Source organism: Gadus macrocephalus, chromosome 6 (genome assembly GCF_031168955.1).
Source record: "Gadus macrocephalus chromosome 6, ASM3116895v1".
Classification (NCBI taxonomy): Eukaryota; Metazoa; Chordata; class Actinopteri; order Gadiformes; family Gadidae; genus Gadus; species Gadus macrocephalus.
The window spans coordinates 13,945,999-13,961,630 of NC_082387.1; the positions used below are offsets into that span (position 1 = coordinate 13,945,999).

At 43.2% G+C, this 15,632-nt stretch overlaps 2 protein-coding genes across 7 annotated transcripts; both read right to left on the minus strand.

The window, feature by feature from the left end:
- Positions 1 to 236: 236 nt before the first annotated feature.
- On the minus strand, positions 237 to 8,113 carry LOC132459644 (arrestin domain-containing protein 3-like). Of its 3 annotated transcripts, none has more exons than XM_060054299.1 (7): positions 7,754 to 8,113; positions 6,557 to 6,614; positions 6,113 to 6,260; positions 2,975 to 3,071; positions 2,385 to 2,641; positions 1,954 to 2,182; positions 237 to 1,917 (listed from the first exon to the last, which is right to left on the minus strand). In XM_060054299.1, the coding sequence occupies exons 1-7, from the start codon at positions 8,106 to 8,108 to the stop codon at positions 1,475 to 1,477; spliced, it is 1,587 nt and encodes a 528-aa protein (XP_059910282.1). In that variant the 5' UTR covers positions 8,109 to 8,113; the 3' UTR covers positions 237 to 1,474. The 3 variants fall into 3 exon arrangements, with proteins under 3 accessions (XP_059910282.1, XP_059910283.1, XP_059910281.1); XM_060054300.1 differs by having other exon boundaries at positions 237 to 1,881; positions 7,754 to 8,112; XM_060054298.1 differs by having other exon boundaries at positions 237 to 2,182.
- On the minus strand, positions 237 to 14,570 carry LOC132459645 (arrestin domain-containing protein 3-like). Of its 4 annotated transcripts, none has more exons than XR_009526281.1 (8): positions 14,234 to 14,570; positions 13,224 to 13,281; positions 12,787 to 12,934; positions 12,058 to 12,154; positions 11,619 to 11,875; positions 11,173 to 11,419; positions 10,465 to 11,064; positions 237 to 1,305 (listed from the first exon to the last, which is right to left on the minus strand). XR_009526281.1 is itself a non-coding variant. In XM_060054301.1 (6 exons), exons 1-6 carry the CDS (start codon positions 14,487 to 14,489, stop codon positions 10,643 to 10,645), a joined length of 1,593 nt encoding a protein of 530 aa, XP_059910284.1. In that variant the 5' UTR covers positions 14,490 to 14,570; the 3' UTR covers positions 9,493 to 10,642. The 4 variants fall into 4 exon arrangements, 1 of the variants encoding a protein (XP_059910284.1); XR_009526280.1 differs by having other exon boundaries at positions 10,465 to 11,082; XR_009526279.1 differs by having other exon boundaries at positions 10,465 to 11,419.
- Between the last annotated feature and the right edge of the window lie 1,062 nt (positions 14,571 to 15,632).

Below are 15,632 nucleotides of genomic sequence, written 5' to 3' on the forward strand. Positions count from 1 at the left end.
GAAATTATAAAACTGACCTTGCAACAGGCGTATCAATCACAACGTTCAAACCCTGCATCACATCCTTAACAAATCCTTGTCCTGTCTTTCTTATTGCTTAAATTAGCAATAGGCTATTTGTGATGCTGTGGCAAGAAAACTTTATCGTACAACCACAAATTATTTTAAATGCTATTATCCTCATTACCTGGAGTGCTCAGTGTCTCATGTGCAAGTGGATCCACAGTAAATCTGGATATGGAAGTGGGTTTTTATTGTATTTTTTGTTGGTACAATTATTCTTAACATCCAATTCATTGGTTAACAGCAAAGAGCAAGCAATTTACAAAAGGGTCCAGACACCTAGCCACATTTGGAAAAGTTATTTTAAAGGCACACTAGAGAAACATACAAAGAAAAATCATAAATATATATAAACAGGCTTATACAAGAGGTAGTACAACGGTTTCTCCGATGCTAATGCATTTGTTTGAGGATAAAATGCTATTCTATTTCAAGCCATCCCGTACATCAGAAAATCAGTTCAGTACATCACCCTCCACCAACATCACAAAACACCTTCAAAGGTCAAACAAGGGTGTGTTCATTGGTTACATAGGTGAGCTGCCCTACAATAAGCAAAGAGTGGGCGATCAACCAAAGCATAGTACCCCAAGTTCAGCAGGACATGTGTCCTAGAAAGTATAAGAAAAGAGAACAGGAAATGTAAACGATATAGGATTATTTAAAATGAATGATTAATATTAGTACGTCCAATAGAGCTTTATTAAAATGATGTGACTCTTTGGTGACTGTTTTTCCACCCTTTCATGTAGCATGTAGGTATGATACTGATCATTCTGTATTTATATGTATAGTGTATAATAATTAGATTTCTTATATTTCAAATATGTCACACATTTCTCCCATACATGCATGGCTGAATAAAGTCTTCAATATAAAATGGTCCATTGTAGGGATATTGTGGTCACACTACTGCAGTTGTAGACCACATGCAACCAGGTGTGTTTGAATGACATCACTGGCCATGGTTGAGCCCTGAGAGGAAACCACAAAATACCAAAGGCCTTTAAACTTCACCATTTTACAATAACAATTACAATTAGGGCATTTAGCACACGCTTTAATCCAAATCGACTTACATCGGTTAATACACACACCGACGGCAGAGTCAACCATGCAAGGCAAAAGTCAGGAGCAGGAGCAGTTAGGGTTAAGTGTCTTGCTCAGGGACAAATCAACACTCAGCTAGGAGGAGCTGTGGATCGAACTAGCAACCATTCAGTTACAAGACAACTGCTCTACCTCCTGAGCTAAGCCGACCCACATTGAATAAGGCCTTTCATAGCATACGTGTATATATGCATAACATTGATGGACCAAAGGTTGCATATTGAGGTGTATACATTCATCCCATGGCACGTTTCCATGTTTCGAAAACCACGACAATGAATCATCAGCGCTTTCTGTTCAATTATTTTGGCGGTTTATCGTTGGTTGCCGGGGGGAACATAGACAGATACGAAGGAGGTTCTTCATTTTGTCGGGATAGAAAATCGGTGCCCATCCCCGGCATTTGCGGCGGCATGCTATACGTGGGGGTGTTGTAGCAGGAGGCGAATGACGGCGGGGCGTACTGGCCGGGGTCGATCGTCGGCGCAGAGGGCAGAGCCCCCGGAGCCGCCGGTGGAGGAACCGGGCCCCTTTGAGGAGGAGGAGACACGTTCTGTGGCACGGGCTGGTAGTAAGCTGCTCCCATGGCACCGGGCGCAGCGGGGCCCGGGCCCCATGCTGCTGGGGGCCTGGAGGCTGCTTGAGGCCCATAGCCTGCTTGGGGCCCGAAGGCTGCTTGGGGTCCGAAGGCTGCTTGGGGCCCGAAGGCTGCTTGGGGCCCGAAGGCTGCTTGGGGCCCGAAGGCTGCTTGGGGCCCGAAGGCTGCTTGAGGCCCGTAACCTGCTTGGGGCCCGAAGGGTACTGAGGGACCATAGGCCTGCTGATGCGGAGCTGGCTGAGAGCAGGCGGCGGGGGGAGGGAAGTCGCTGTTGCTTGGGCCCCCGTATGCTACAGGGGGGTACGGCTGGTTCATTCCCCCGGGCCCTGGGTTTAACATGAAGCTGGAAGGGGCAATGACCAGTGGAAACTTGATCTCTGGGTCTGAGGCCAAGCTGATGTCCAAGTACACCTAGGGAAACGAGTACACAGTGAGATGTAAACCCAATACCCATTTATATTTGCATTACTTTTAAATATATAATATAGATAATTTGGGTAGGACTATATTGGGGAACATCCTATTTGGAACGGTCGGCACCTCATTTACACAACCTTTTTTGAATTTAGGCATATGCCTAGTATAAACATTTGTCATCACATGGAGCACATACCTTAAAATGATGTTCAACTGAAAGGATTTCACAGTTCTGGATGGATAGGATCTGGTCAGGAGGGATCTTCAATGCACAAGTGATTATTTTTTCACTTTTCTTCTCAATAACCTCCCCAACTAACTTACAGATTTCACTACCACTGCACTTTCTACGGCCTTGCGCATGGAACGTAACATTCTGCTTCAAAGAGAACTTGGGGGTCATGTCTTTTGAGGATGTGTTTTTGACTTTGACAGTAACTGCCACAGTTTGACCTATGGAAAAAAAAATATATTCAATTAACAGATAAGTCCACACGTGTGTGTGTGTGTGTGTGTGTGTGTGTGTGTGTGTGTGTGTGTGTGTGTGTGTGTGTGTGTGTGTGTGTGTGTGTGTGTGTGTGTGTGTGTGTGTGTGTGTGTGTGTGTGTGTGTGTGTGTGTGTGTGTGTGTGTGAGTGAGTGAGTGAGTGAGTGAGTGAGTGAGTGAGTGAGTGAGTGAGTGAGTGAGTGAGTGAGTGAGTGAGTGAGTGAGTGAGTGAGTGAGTGAGTGAGTGAGTGAGTGAGTGAGTGAGTGAGTGAGTGTGTGTGTGTGTGTGAGAGACATTACCCGGGGCGTAGACTCCGCTCTCCACAAACGCTTCCATGTGTACGGATCCTTTTGAGAAGATTCCTATGTCTTTATCCACTTGGCCAACCTGGCGGGTCTAGAGTTGAACATGGTGAGCAGGGACAATGTTCGTAAATGTTGACTTAATTGATCAACTACAGGTAGATGAACCGGTCTGATACATGGCTTAAGTAACTTAAACATCCTGAAATTAGGAGGTTCCGAAATTAGGTGGAGATACACACATGACAGTTAAGCCCAGTTCAGACCAAAGATTCACCTTGCAACGGCTTGCAACGAGACGGTTTTAGAACGTCGCAGGGTCGTTGCAAGGAGTCGCAAGGAGTTTCAAGGAGTCGCCAGGGATTGAACATGTCAAATCGCATTGTCCAGTTTTAGAACGCGGCGATTTAAAGGCCCACTATGCAACTTTTCTAGCCAAAATTACATTAATTATGCAGGTTGAGAGTTATTCTGATGGTTCTGCAACCATTTCTGGGTCGTTTGGTGGGTGTGTCATTGCCCCATGTCGCCTCTCCAAGGAAAAAGCGCATATGCAACTTGCTCTGTTCGGACCGACACAATCCGGATGTGACGCAGCGGAAGTATCCAATCGCGCCTCGAAAATGTAGTCAGATTGTAGTTTCGAAAATGCTTTACGGCACAGACACACCTCCAAACATGGCACCGGCTAGATATAAACAGCCAGTTGCGAGGCAATTGTTGCATTCATCATGGATCGACTGATAAGGGACCCAATAGGCGACTGTCGGTGGAACAAAAGAAGAATAAAAAGAAGTTGGACCAGAAAAGAGACCAGACACGAGTGAAAGGGGAACTATGCAACTTTTTTGGCTTGATTTACCTTAATATAACAGGCTAAGAGTCATTGCGATGGTTCTATTATACATTTTTGTTCGATTGTTCGTTGTTTCGACTCCCCCTTGCGCATCTTGGCGGAGAAAGGGAATAGGTTTCTGCTGGCGACCCGCCGCCCACTCTCGCGGGAGTCTCGGGTCTCGCGAAGTAACGAATTGCTTTACGGCACAGACCCCCAAACATGGAACCGGCTCGATATAAATACAAGTAACTAAGGGATTGTTACATTCATCATAGATCAGCTGACTAAAAAGAGACAGAGAAACCCAATGTCGGAGGAACAGAATAAGAGAAAAGGGAGACTGACCGACAGAGAGGCCAGACACGAGTAAACGTTGGGCAAGCTTTTCAGGAATAGCGTGAACTGAAAGGAAAAGAAGTCTGCAAATCAGACGCAGACTTGGCCGTGTTGCTTTTGAAATTGAAAGTACCCTTGGGTGAACTTTGTCTTCGTGGTATTCTTGATGTTGATAGTCTCTGTACAAATGTGTTTGCTCAACCATTTCGTTGTGAGCTCTGTAAAAATCTGTTTTCTCGACCGTTTTGTTGTGAGCCCTGTGTGTTTCCTTTCCTTTGTTTCCATGGGTGTTTGCCGTTCGTCCGTCTCGTCCCCCAGATACAGGCTGAATCCCCGAATCCAGGTTCTTGTTTATTTAGATTATGTTGGCCAACACTCTTACACTGATTGTTCTGTTCAACCTAAAATAAAACAATTATAATCTAGGATATAAATTCTCCTCGTCAACTATAAAAAAGGATGGATTTATGTTTATTGCAATACAAATACACCGTTTTAAAAATGTATAACCTTGTCCGCACTTCATCTACTTCGGACATGGCTCTGTCACGTTAAAATTGTACCGGCCTACGTCATCAGTTGTTGACAAATTCCAAACCTGCCTGGCAACAGACGACGCGATCGTCTGTTGCCTGGCAACGGGCGATCGCGTCGAATGACGTAGGAAGGTTCTTGAACACTCGCAAACTTTCATGCTCGTTCATTGCACTCCTTCATTGAGCGTGACAAGACAGGTTTTTGAAACCTGCTTTAAACACTCAGTTTACTAGCTAAATTCGATTAAACAATTCAATACAATTCAAATATAAAGTAAAAACAAGTGTTATCTAGCGATCCGTTATCTGTATTATGTTATTTGGTGTTCGGCAACATAAGCGCGAATGGTTTTTGAAACTTGCTTTAAACACTCAGTTTACTAGCTAAATTCGATTAAACAATTCAATACAATACAAATATAAAGTAAAAACAAGTGTTATCTAGCGATCTGTTATTTGTATTATGTTATTTCGTCTTTGGAAACATGAGCCAAATGTTTTTTGAAACCTGCCCGGCAACGGACAACCCAATCAAATCAGTTGTCAAGTTGTCAACAACTGATGACGTAGGCCGGTACAATTTTCGCCCCGGTACAATTTTAACGTGACAGCTCCATGCATTCGCCGGCTTCTTTGAAAACAAATGCACATGGCTAGCGTAGAAGTGCATGGGGAAGGGTCGTCAACGAGTTGTTACGACAGTGTTGTAAAATATCTACTACGAAGCTGTAGGGGGCGCTGTGTAGAGAAAAGTGCGTGCCAAACCAAGAAAACAGCGAAGAAATTCCCGATCTTGCATAGTGGGCCTTTAACTATTTCTCTTCAGCCAATCACAGCACAGAACAACTTGTACGTCACAGCCTTACTCCGTCCCGGTACCGTACTGTCCACTCCAGCATAAAAATATCCGATTGAAATATCCGATATCCGGAGAATGACAAAACACAGTAACTCTAGCCTTTGTCCAGAGAGGAATCGGGAATGAAGCCACATTTCCAAATCCCAGATGATGACCTTGTGACATCCCTAAAGAATATAAATATAGATTGGGATATGTCCATAAAAATCTGGCCTCTGGCAATTTTTGACTTCTCCACAAACAGGTACTTTCCTTCCGGATCGATCAGGAAGGAAAGTGAGGACTAGTCTGAATTGATCCCATCACTAGGAGCAGTGGGCAGCCACACAGTACAGGGACACCCACTACAGAGCTTTACCCTAGTGCCTAGGTCAAGGGCACCGGCAGGAGTATTCACCTAACCCCAAGGATTGATTTCAATATGTTGATGGAAACTAGAGCACCCGGAGGAAACCTCACTCGACACGAGATTAACATACTGACTCCATACAGAAAGGTGCCCCCCCATTGATCCAATGACACTGTGCCACCCATGTTACCAGGTCAAATACGCCAGGGCTACATACCATCAGGTGGCTGAGGTTTGAAATGGCCTTCGATGCAAAGTTGATCTCCTGTTTTACACAACTGTCCAACCTCCAGCTCCTTGAAAGCTTGGCTTCCAGTCTGTAGACGATCTTTCCATAATTCCCGTGAAAGGATGAGGGCATACTCCTATTAAAGCACACAGAGCAGAACAACTCAAATAATCAGAACTGTCCATGTGTGAGAAAAAAGTAACGCAAGTGGCTGATGTGTTTCAACTGATGTGAAATATAGGATGTATTGCACTGTGGAAACCAGAGGAATTGTTGCATTCTGGGTCTGCCCCTGTTGATAAAGCCCCATGGAAATCGAAAAGGAACTGAGAAGTCCCAGTCTCACATGCATTAGCGAATTTGCCTGGGGATGTAAGGCTTGTTGCATTCTGTTACCTTAATAACAATTGGATTGAGAATTTAATTACCTACCCGGATGGAATTTTGAAGCTGAATTTATAGGAGTGATATCCCTTGGAGATTTCCGTGTCTGCATGAGAAATGTCATTGTGTTAAATATATAGTTAGCATGATAAGAGTATGAAAATGGAATGCTGTCATACTTGGTTTTAAAATGACAGTGCACTTGAGCGCTATAGTAAGGCAAGCAACTTGTAAGCTTATTCTTAAACTCACACGGTGAAAGGTTAAACTGCGTTGTGTCGTCCTGATTGAACAGGAAATATGGAAAGTTTCCCAAGAGGGTGTGGCAATATCTTATTGAAGAAAGTGATATAGTTTTACTCCGTGAAAGGCCGTTATTTAAGACCGGTTCTAATGATATTGTTAGGACTACGAGGAAAACTTTCGGGCCATACTGAATCTTATTCCTGGGAATATATTATGGCATAACACTGAATAGATTACTAATTCATTGTTTGATCAATAAACATGTCACTGTACCAGTGATAAATTAGTATTCCAGTTTGTCCTTAAAAAAGTTAACTGTTTGACTCGTTACTGGTCGCAATCACTAGCTGCGAATAAAAGCTCAGTCTGATTTAAGGAGTCTACGAATCGGGAGCTAACTTCAGCTTCTTCAAATATGGATCCTCCGTCTGTGTTAAGGCATCTCTTCTCACATGCTGAAAAGGCTACAACACATGTTGTTATAGTTTATTAGTACAGCCTTTAGTTTATTAACAGCTATGCTTTTGGTTTCAATGTTTGGCCACTGTTATTAGATTGATTATTATAAAAGCCAACCCCATCAGCAATTCATACATTTAATCTTTAACCAACATTGATTGATTTGTAGGCGGTACCAAAACGTTTTTTATTTTATTTTTCTCTTGGCTATGAATTGCTTACTATGGGTGATTGGTTCTGAGTGGGAATAACCATTTGGGCCAGACTGAACCCTTTACTGGGGATATATGGCATAACACAGAATAGATTACTAATGCCTTGTTTTTTATCAATAATAATTGCGCAGTACCAGAGGTAACCATTATGTCATTAATACAACTCGAAAAAACTAGTTTCCTGATCACACCCCACTGGCTGCGAATAGGGAGACAGCTTGGTTCCACTTGTCCCATCTGGTTATGCTGCTCCCAGAACACATTTGTATTCCATAATGCTATGATGTTTCCGACCACCATAGACATACACTGTTGTTTCACTTACCTTTAGTGTTTTTAGGAATCAAAAATTGTTTAAGTTTGAAGTACCTCCTGTGTGCATTATAACTGTGATCGTCTTCACCACACTCTTCGCTCCAATGCACATTTGCGTCGCCTTTAAATTTGACGAAAAAGGATTTAACTTTCGTATCTTTTTCCATGCACTTCGTCACTGTACCAGTCAAAGTGTCTCCCTCGGAAAAAGTATTTTCCTCGTTAAGTGCATCGTAAGTCAACGTTAAATCCTTTATTGTAAGCATTGTCTTAGTAGCGGTAACACCTTTTTGAAGAACTATCCAACGCGTAAGTAACGGTTGCTTTGGACTTGAGGAGTCTATCGTGGAGTTGTCCACGCCCATACAGACTTGATAGAGTGGCAAACATGGACCAATTGGTGGCATGAGCGCCTGCTGGTCCGCAACACAGCAGGCTTGTTGCCATCTCGAAAGTAAACCTCTACCGCCATCTGCTGTTTAATTTTGACACGTGCTTGAAAAGACCGGGACGTTATTTTTTTAGTAGTCAACGTATTAACTGCGGATCGACATGTGACGGATAGATAGGGTTACCTCGTATATCCGTGATTACCATTACCAATGCAATAAAAAAGTGTTACATCTTTTTTTTGAAGAAATAAAGGGACAAAGTAACTAACTAAAACGATCCACATATTCCCCATAAGCTTATGATGTGTGTTTAATAATAAAATAAAATAAACTTGCTTGTGTGTTGAAACTAATGGGGAATAACAAATGAAAATATGATAATATACACTATTAAATAAAACCTTTTAAAAAGGTTTTATTTTTAAAATAAAACTATGCCGGCGATCGGCATAGGCGAGCTAGGCGACCGCCTAGGGCGACAAATGCGTTGGGGGCGCCCTCTGGTGGCGCCCTTAATTAAAAAATATATCATTTAAAATATACGACGCGAACGGAGAAGCGAGGGGGCGCGGGAGCAATTGTCAGGGCGGCCCCGAAACCGTCAGCGTAGCACCCCCCCGCCCCCCCCCCCCCCCCCCCCCCGCTTGCAAGACCTGTCCAGGGCGCAAGTTGATTTCGAGTCGCCTAGGGCTCCGAAACGGCCAGCGCCGGCCCTGAGGGTATGCAAAGGTCCTCACGTCCTCTCTGGTATTGTCACCAGAAAATCAGGTCTATGGATGCCTTTCAGAATCTCAGTTTCTGAAAGATAAAAGTGTTGTGAAAATGAATCACAAACACCGATAGACGTAGGCCAACATTCTTTTTTAACATGGAAATTAGTATAAGACATCAGCATTTTTAAAAATACATTTACACTTTACAGTACAAAGTAAACTTTTGCATCGCTCTTTAAATCAAAGGTCAATGTTCCTTTAATGTTGTCCCCTTCTAAAAAGCCTCCGTTCACGTTTTACCGAAGACATATTGGTAGTCTATTCTTCAAGATGAAAGTGGTAGTGAGATGATTTAGTTAGTTAGGTAATTCTTATGTGGAAATCGTACAGGAAATTATAAAACTGACCTTGCAACAGGCGTATCAATCGCAACGTTCAAACCCTGCATCACATCCTTAACAAATCCTTGTCCTGTCTTTCTTATTGCTTAAATTAGCCATAGGCTATTTGTGATGCTTAAGTATTTATGAGTACTGTGGCAAGAAAGCTTTATCGTACAACCACAAATTATTTTAAATGCTATTATTCTCATTACCCAGAGTGCTCAGTGTCTCATGTGCAAGTGGATCCACAGTAAATCTGGATATGGAAGTGGGTTTTTATTGTATTTTTTGTTGGTACAATTATTCTTAACATACAATTCATTGGTTAACAGCAAAGAGCAAGCAATTTACAAAAGGGTCCAGACACCTAGCCACATTTGGAAAAGTTATTTTAAAGGCACACTAGAGAAACATACAAAGAAAAATCATAAATATATATTTAAACAGGCTTATACAAGAGGTAGTACAACGGTTTCTCCGAGGCTAATGCATTTGTTTGAGGTTAGAAGGCTATTCTATTTCAAGCCATCCCGTACATCAGAAAACCAGTTCAGTACATCACCCTCCACCAACATCACGAAACACCTTCCAATGTCAAACATGGGTGTGTTCATTGGTTACATAGGTGAGCTGCCCTACAATAAGCAAAAGAGTGGGCGATCAACCAAATCATAATACCCCAAGTTCAGCAGGACGTGTCCTGGAAAGTATAAGAAAAGAGAACCTGAAATGTAGACGATATTGGATTATTGATTAATATTAGTACGTCCAATAGCTTTATTAAAATGATGTGACCCTGACTGTTTTTCCACCCTTTCATGTAGCATGTAGGTATGATACTGATAATTCTTTATTTATACGTAGTGTATAATAATTCTATTTCTTATATTTCAAATATGTCACACATTTCTCCCATACATGCATGGCTGTATAAAGTCTTCAATATAAAATGGTCCATTGTAGGGATATTGTGGTCACACTACTGCAGTTGAAGACCACATGCAACCAGGTGTGTTTGAATGACATCACTGGCCATGGTTGAACCCTGAGAGGAAATCACAAAATAACAAAGGCCTTTAAACTTCCCCATTTTACAATTACAATTAGGGCATTTAGCAGACGCTTTAATCCAAAGCGATTTACATCGGTTAATACACGGCAGAGTCAACCATGCAAGACGAAAGCTAGCTCTTCAGGAGCAGTCAGGGTTAAGTGTCTTGCTCAGGGAGCTACCTCCTGAGCTAAGCCGACCCACATTTTAGACATTGAATAAGGCTTTTCATAGCATACGTGTATATGTGCATAACATTAATGGAACAAAGGTTGCATATTGAGGTGTATACATTCATCCCATGGCACGTTTCCATGTTTCGAAAACCACGACAATGAATCATCAGCGCTTTCTGTTCAATTATTTTGGCGGTTTATCGTTGGTTGCCGGGGGGAACATAGACAGATACGAAGGAGGTTCTTCATTTTGTTGGGATAGAAAATCGGTGCCCATCCCCGGCATTTGCGGCGGCATGCTATACGTGGGGGTGTTGTAGCAGGAGGCGAATGACGGCGGGGCGTACTGGCCGGGGTCGATCGTCGGCGCAGAGGGCAGAGCCCCCGGAGCCGCCGGTGGAGGAACCGGGCCCCTTTGAGGAGGAGGAGGGTGGAGCACGGGGGCGTGCGACGAGGGCTGGGCCGGGGGTCCATACGGAGACACGTTCTGTGGCACGGGCTGGTAGTAAGCTGCTCCCATGGCACCGGGCGCAGCGGGCCCCGGGCCCCATTCTGCTGGGGGCCCGGAGGCTGCTTGAGGCCCATAGCCTGCTTGGGGCCCGAAGGCTGCTTGGGGTCCGAAGGCTGCTTGGGGTCCGAAGGCTGCTTGGGGTCCGAAGGCTGCTTGGGGCCCGAAGGCTGCTTGGGGCCCGAAGGCTGCTTGAGGCCCGTAACCTGCTTGGGGCCCGAAGGATGCTTGGGGGCCGAAGGGTACTGAGGGACCATAGGCCTGCTGATGCGGAGCTGGCTGAGAGCAGGCGGCGGGGGGAGGGAAGTCGCTGTTGCTTGGGCCCCCGTATGCTACAGGGGGGTACGGCTGGTTCATTCCCCCGGGCCCTGGGTTTAACATGAAGCCGGAACGGGCAATGACCAGTGGAAACTTGATCTCTGGGTCTGTGGCAAAGCTGATGTCCAAGTACACCTAGGGAAACGAGTACACAATGAGATGTAAACCCAATACCCATTTATATTTGCATTACTTCTAAATGTATAATATAGATAATTTGGTTAGGACTAAATTGGGGAACATCCTATTTGGAACGGTCGGCACCTCATTTACACAACCTTTTTTTGAATTTAGGCATATAGTGTAAACATTTGTCATCACATGGAGCACATACCTTAAAATGATGTTCAACTGAAAGGATTTCACAGTTCTGGATGGATAGGATCTGGTCAGGAGGGATCTTCAATGCACAAGTGATTGTTTTTTCACTTTTCTTCTCAATAACCTCCCCAACTAACTTACAGATTTCACTACCACTGCACTTTCTACGGCCTTGCGCATGGAACGTAACATTCTGCTTCAAAGAGAACTTGGGGGTCATGTCTTTTGAGGATGTGTTTTTGACTTTAACAGTAACTGCCACAGTTTGACCTATGGAAAAAAAACAATATTAAATTAACAGATAAGTCCACACTCTGTGTGTGTGTGTGTGTGTGTGTGTGTGTGTGTGTGTGTGTGTGTGTGTGTGTGTGTGTGTGTGTGTGTGTGTGTGTGTGTGTGTGTGTGTGTGTGTGTGTGTGTGTGTGTGTGTGTGTGTGTGTGTGAGACATTACCCGGGGCGTAGACTCCGCTCTCCACAAACGCCTCCATGTGTACGGATCCTTTTGAGAAGATTCCTATGTCTTTATCCATTTGGCCAACCTGGCGGGTCTAGAGTTGAACATGGTGAGCAGGGACAATGTTCGTAAATGTTGACTTAACTGATCAACTACAGGTAGATGAACCGGTCTGATGCATGGCTTAAGTAACTTAAACATCCTGAAATTAGGAGGTTCCGAAATTAAGTGGAGATACACACATGACAGTTAGTCTCACAGTGATGCTAGAATGTGTCCAATATAATTTAAATGTAGCCCAATATTGAACAATGGATGCATACAATGGTCATACTTTTCTCTATAACCTCCTTTAAGTAACTTCCTAATCATTTTTTTATAAGATCAGTTAGTCAAGTAATTCAGCTCTACCAAATGTGAATACCAATATCTTCTTCATTTAAACAAATGTCAACTTTTTTTTGATTTAAGTTAAGTGATACAGTACAGGGACACCCACTCCAGGGCTTTACCCTGGTGCCTAGGCCAAGGGCACCGGCAGGAGTATTCACCTAACCATGGATGGATTTCTAAATGTTGATGAAAACTAGAGCACCCGGAGAAAACCTAACTGAACACGAGAAGAACATACTGACTCCATACAGAAAGCTGCCCCCCATTGAACCAATGACATTCTTACTGTGCCACCCATCCTGTTACCAGGTCAAATACGCCAGGTCTACATACCATCAGGTGGCTGAGGTTTGGAATGGCCTTCGATGCAAAGTTGATCTCCTGCTTTACACTACTGTCCAACTTCCAGCTCCTTGAAAGCTTGGCTTCTAGTCTGTAGATGATCTTACCAAAATACCCGTTAAAGGATGAGGGCATACTCCTATTAAAGCACACAGAGCAGAACAACTCAAATAATCAGAACTGTCCATGTGTGAGAAAAAAGTAACGTAAGTGGCTGATGTGTTTCAACTGATGAGAAATATAGGATGTATTGTACTGTGGAAACCAGATGAAGTTGCATTCTGGGTCTGCCCCTGTTGATAAAGCCCCATGGAAGTCGAAAATGAACTGAGAATTCCCAGTCTCACATGCATTAGCGAATTTGCCTGGGGATGTAAGGCTTGATGCATTCTGTTACCTTAATAACAATTGGATTGAGAATTACCTACCCGGATGGAATTTTGAAGCTGAATTTATAGGAGTGATATCCCTTGGAGATTTCAGTGTCTGCATGAGAAATGTCATTGTGTTAAATTTATAGTTAGCATGATAAGAGTATGAAAATGGAATGCGGTCATACTTGGTTTTAAAATGACTGCACTTGAGCGCTATAGTAAGGCAAGCAACGTGTAAGCTCATTCTTAAACTCACATGGTGAAAGGTTAAACTGCGTTGTGTCACACTGATTGAACAGGAAATATGGAAGGTTTCCCAAGAGGGTGTGGCAATATCTTATTGAAGAAAGTGATATAGTTTTACTCCGTGAAAGGCCGTTTTTAAGACCGGTTCTAATGATATTGTTAGGCCTACCAGGAAAACTTTCGGGCCAGACTGAATCTTATTCCTGGGAATATATATATTATATATATGTATTTCCAGTTTGTCCTTAAAAAATAAACTGTTTGACTCGTTACTGGTTGCAATCACAAGCTGCGAACTAGGCTCAGTCTGATTTCAGGAGTCTACGAATCGGGAGCTAACTTCAGCTTCTTCAAATATGGATCCTCCGTCTGTGTTAAGGCATCTCTTCTCACATGCTGAAAGGGCTACAACACATGTTGTTATAGTTTATTAGTACAGCCTTTAGTTTATTAACAGCTATGCTTTTGGTTTCAATGTTTGGCCACTGTTATTAGATTGAGTGGGAATAACCATTTGGGCCAGACTGAGGGTTAGGGTTAGGGTAGTAATAATACTAATCCTTTACTGGGGATATACGGCAAAACACAGAATAGATTACTAATACCTTGTTTTTTATCAATAATAATTGCGCAATACCAGAGGTAACCTGTCATTAATACAACACGCAAAAAACTCGTTTCCTGATCACACATCATGGCTGCGAATAGGGAGACAGCTTGGTTTCACTTGTCCCATCTGGTTATGCTGCTCCCAGAACACATTTGTATTCCATAATGCTGATGTTTCCGACCACCACATACATTGTCGTTTCACTTACCTTTAGTGTTTTCAGGAATCAAAAATTGTTTAAGTTTGAAGTACCTCCTGTGTGCATTATAACTGTGATTGTGTTCACCACGCTTTTCGCTCCAATGCACATTTGCGTCGCCTTTAAGTTTGACGAAAAAGGATTCAACTTTCGTATCTTTTTCCATGCACATCGTCACTGTGCCCGTTAAAGTGTCTCCCTCGGAAAACGTATTTTCCTCGTTAAGTGCATCGTAAGTCAACGTTAAATCCTTTATTGTAGGCATTGCGTAGTAGATAAAAACGTATAACTACGTAACGCGGAAATAACGTTTGTTTTGGACTGGAGGAGCTATTTTTGTAGGAGCTATTGTGGAATTCGCCACGCCCATACTGATATCTGAGATTCGCGTGACCGCCTGCTTGTCAGCAACGCTGCAGGGTGAGGCTGGTTGCCATCTCAATATTCACGCGTCGAAAGTAAACCTCTAGCGCCATCTGCCGTTTCATTTTGACACGTGCTTGAAAAGACCCGGACGTTATTTCTTTCAGTAGGCAACCTAATAACTATGAATCGATATGTTACGGAGAGATAGGGTTACCTCGTATATCTGTGATTACCATTAGCAATGCATTAAAACACAAATTACAAATTACTCATCCGATGTGCCTGCCTGTGTGTTGAAACTAATGGGGAATACAAATGAAAATATGATACTATAGCACTAGTGAATAACACCTTTTAAAATAATGCTTACAAAGTGCTTTTTAGTTTTGATCAGGCACCTGTGGGCCTATGAGAAGCTATTGGACCAGATTGTGACTTTGTATGCAGTGGTGTTCAGTATCAGGGACGATTCTGGCTCAGCTTCTGTGTTTGCTGCTCCCATCCACTGAGCCGGGGTTTTTTCAGTCGTGCATCTGGGTTGTGCCAACAAGGTCATCTTTGCAGTTTACTCGTGCGACTGGAGAGTCCTTTCTGACCTTTCTTTGCTGACTGCTTTAACTTGGTTATCTTTGCATCATGCACAGCATGCAGGCAGCCTCCTTCTCATGTCACTACTCCTCCTCCAGACGGATCGCTACCACCCTCGGCTCCACCTTATCCCCTCAATTCAAACAGCATATCTAAAGTGAAGAACAAACTCTACTTACTACTTAAGTCTAATAAACAATATACATATCATATTTGGTATTCTATTTATAATCCATTATGAATAAACGTGACCACTGCACGCTCCCGCATATTAAGAATCTGCTTTGCAATGTCTTTAAAATAAAAGATTTACAAGTTACAAGTTTTGTGTCTGAGTGGTTTAAATGGGCGGTACTGTAACTATGGAGACAGTTACCATGGCAATATGCTTGCACTGTATGGAGAGGGTGGGGAGTGGGGTGTCATGGATACCGGGGCAAACCATGCTAGGTTC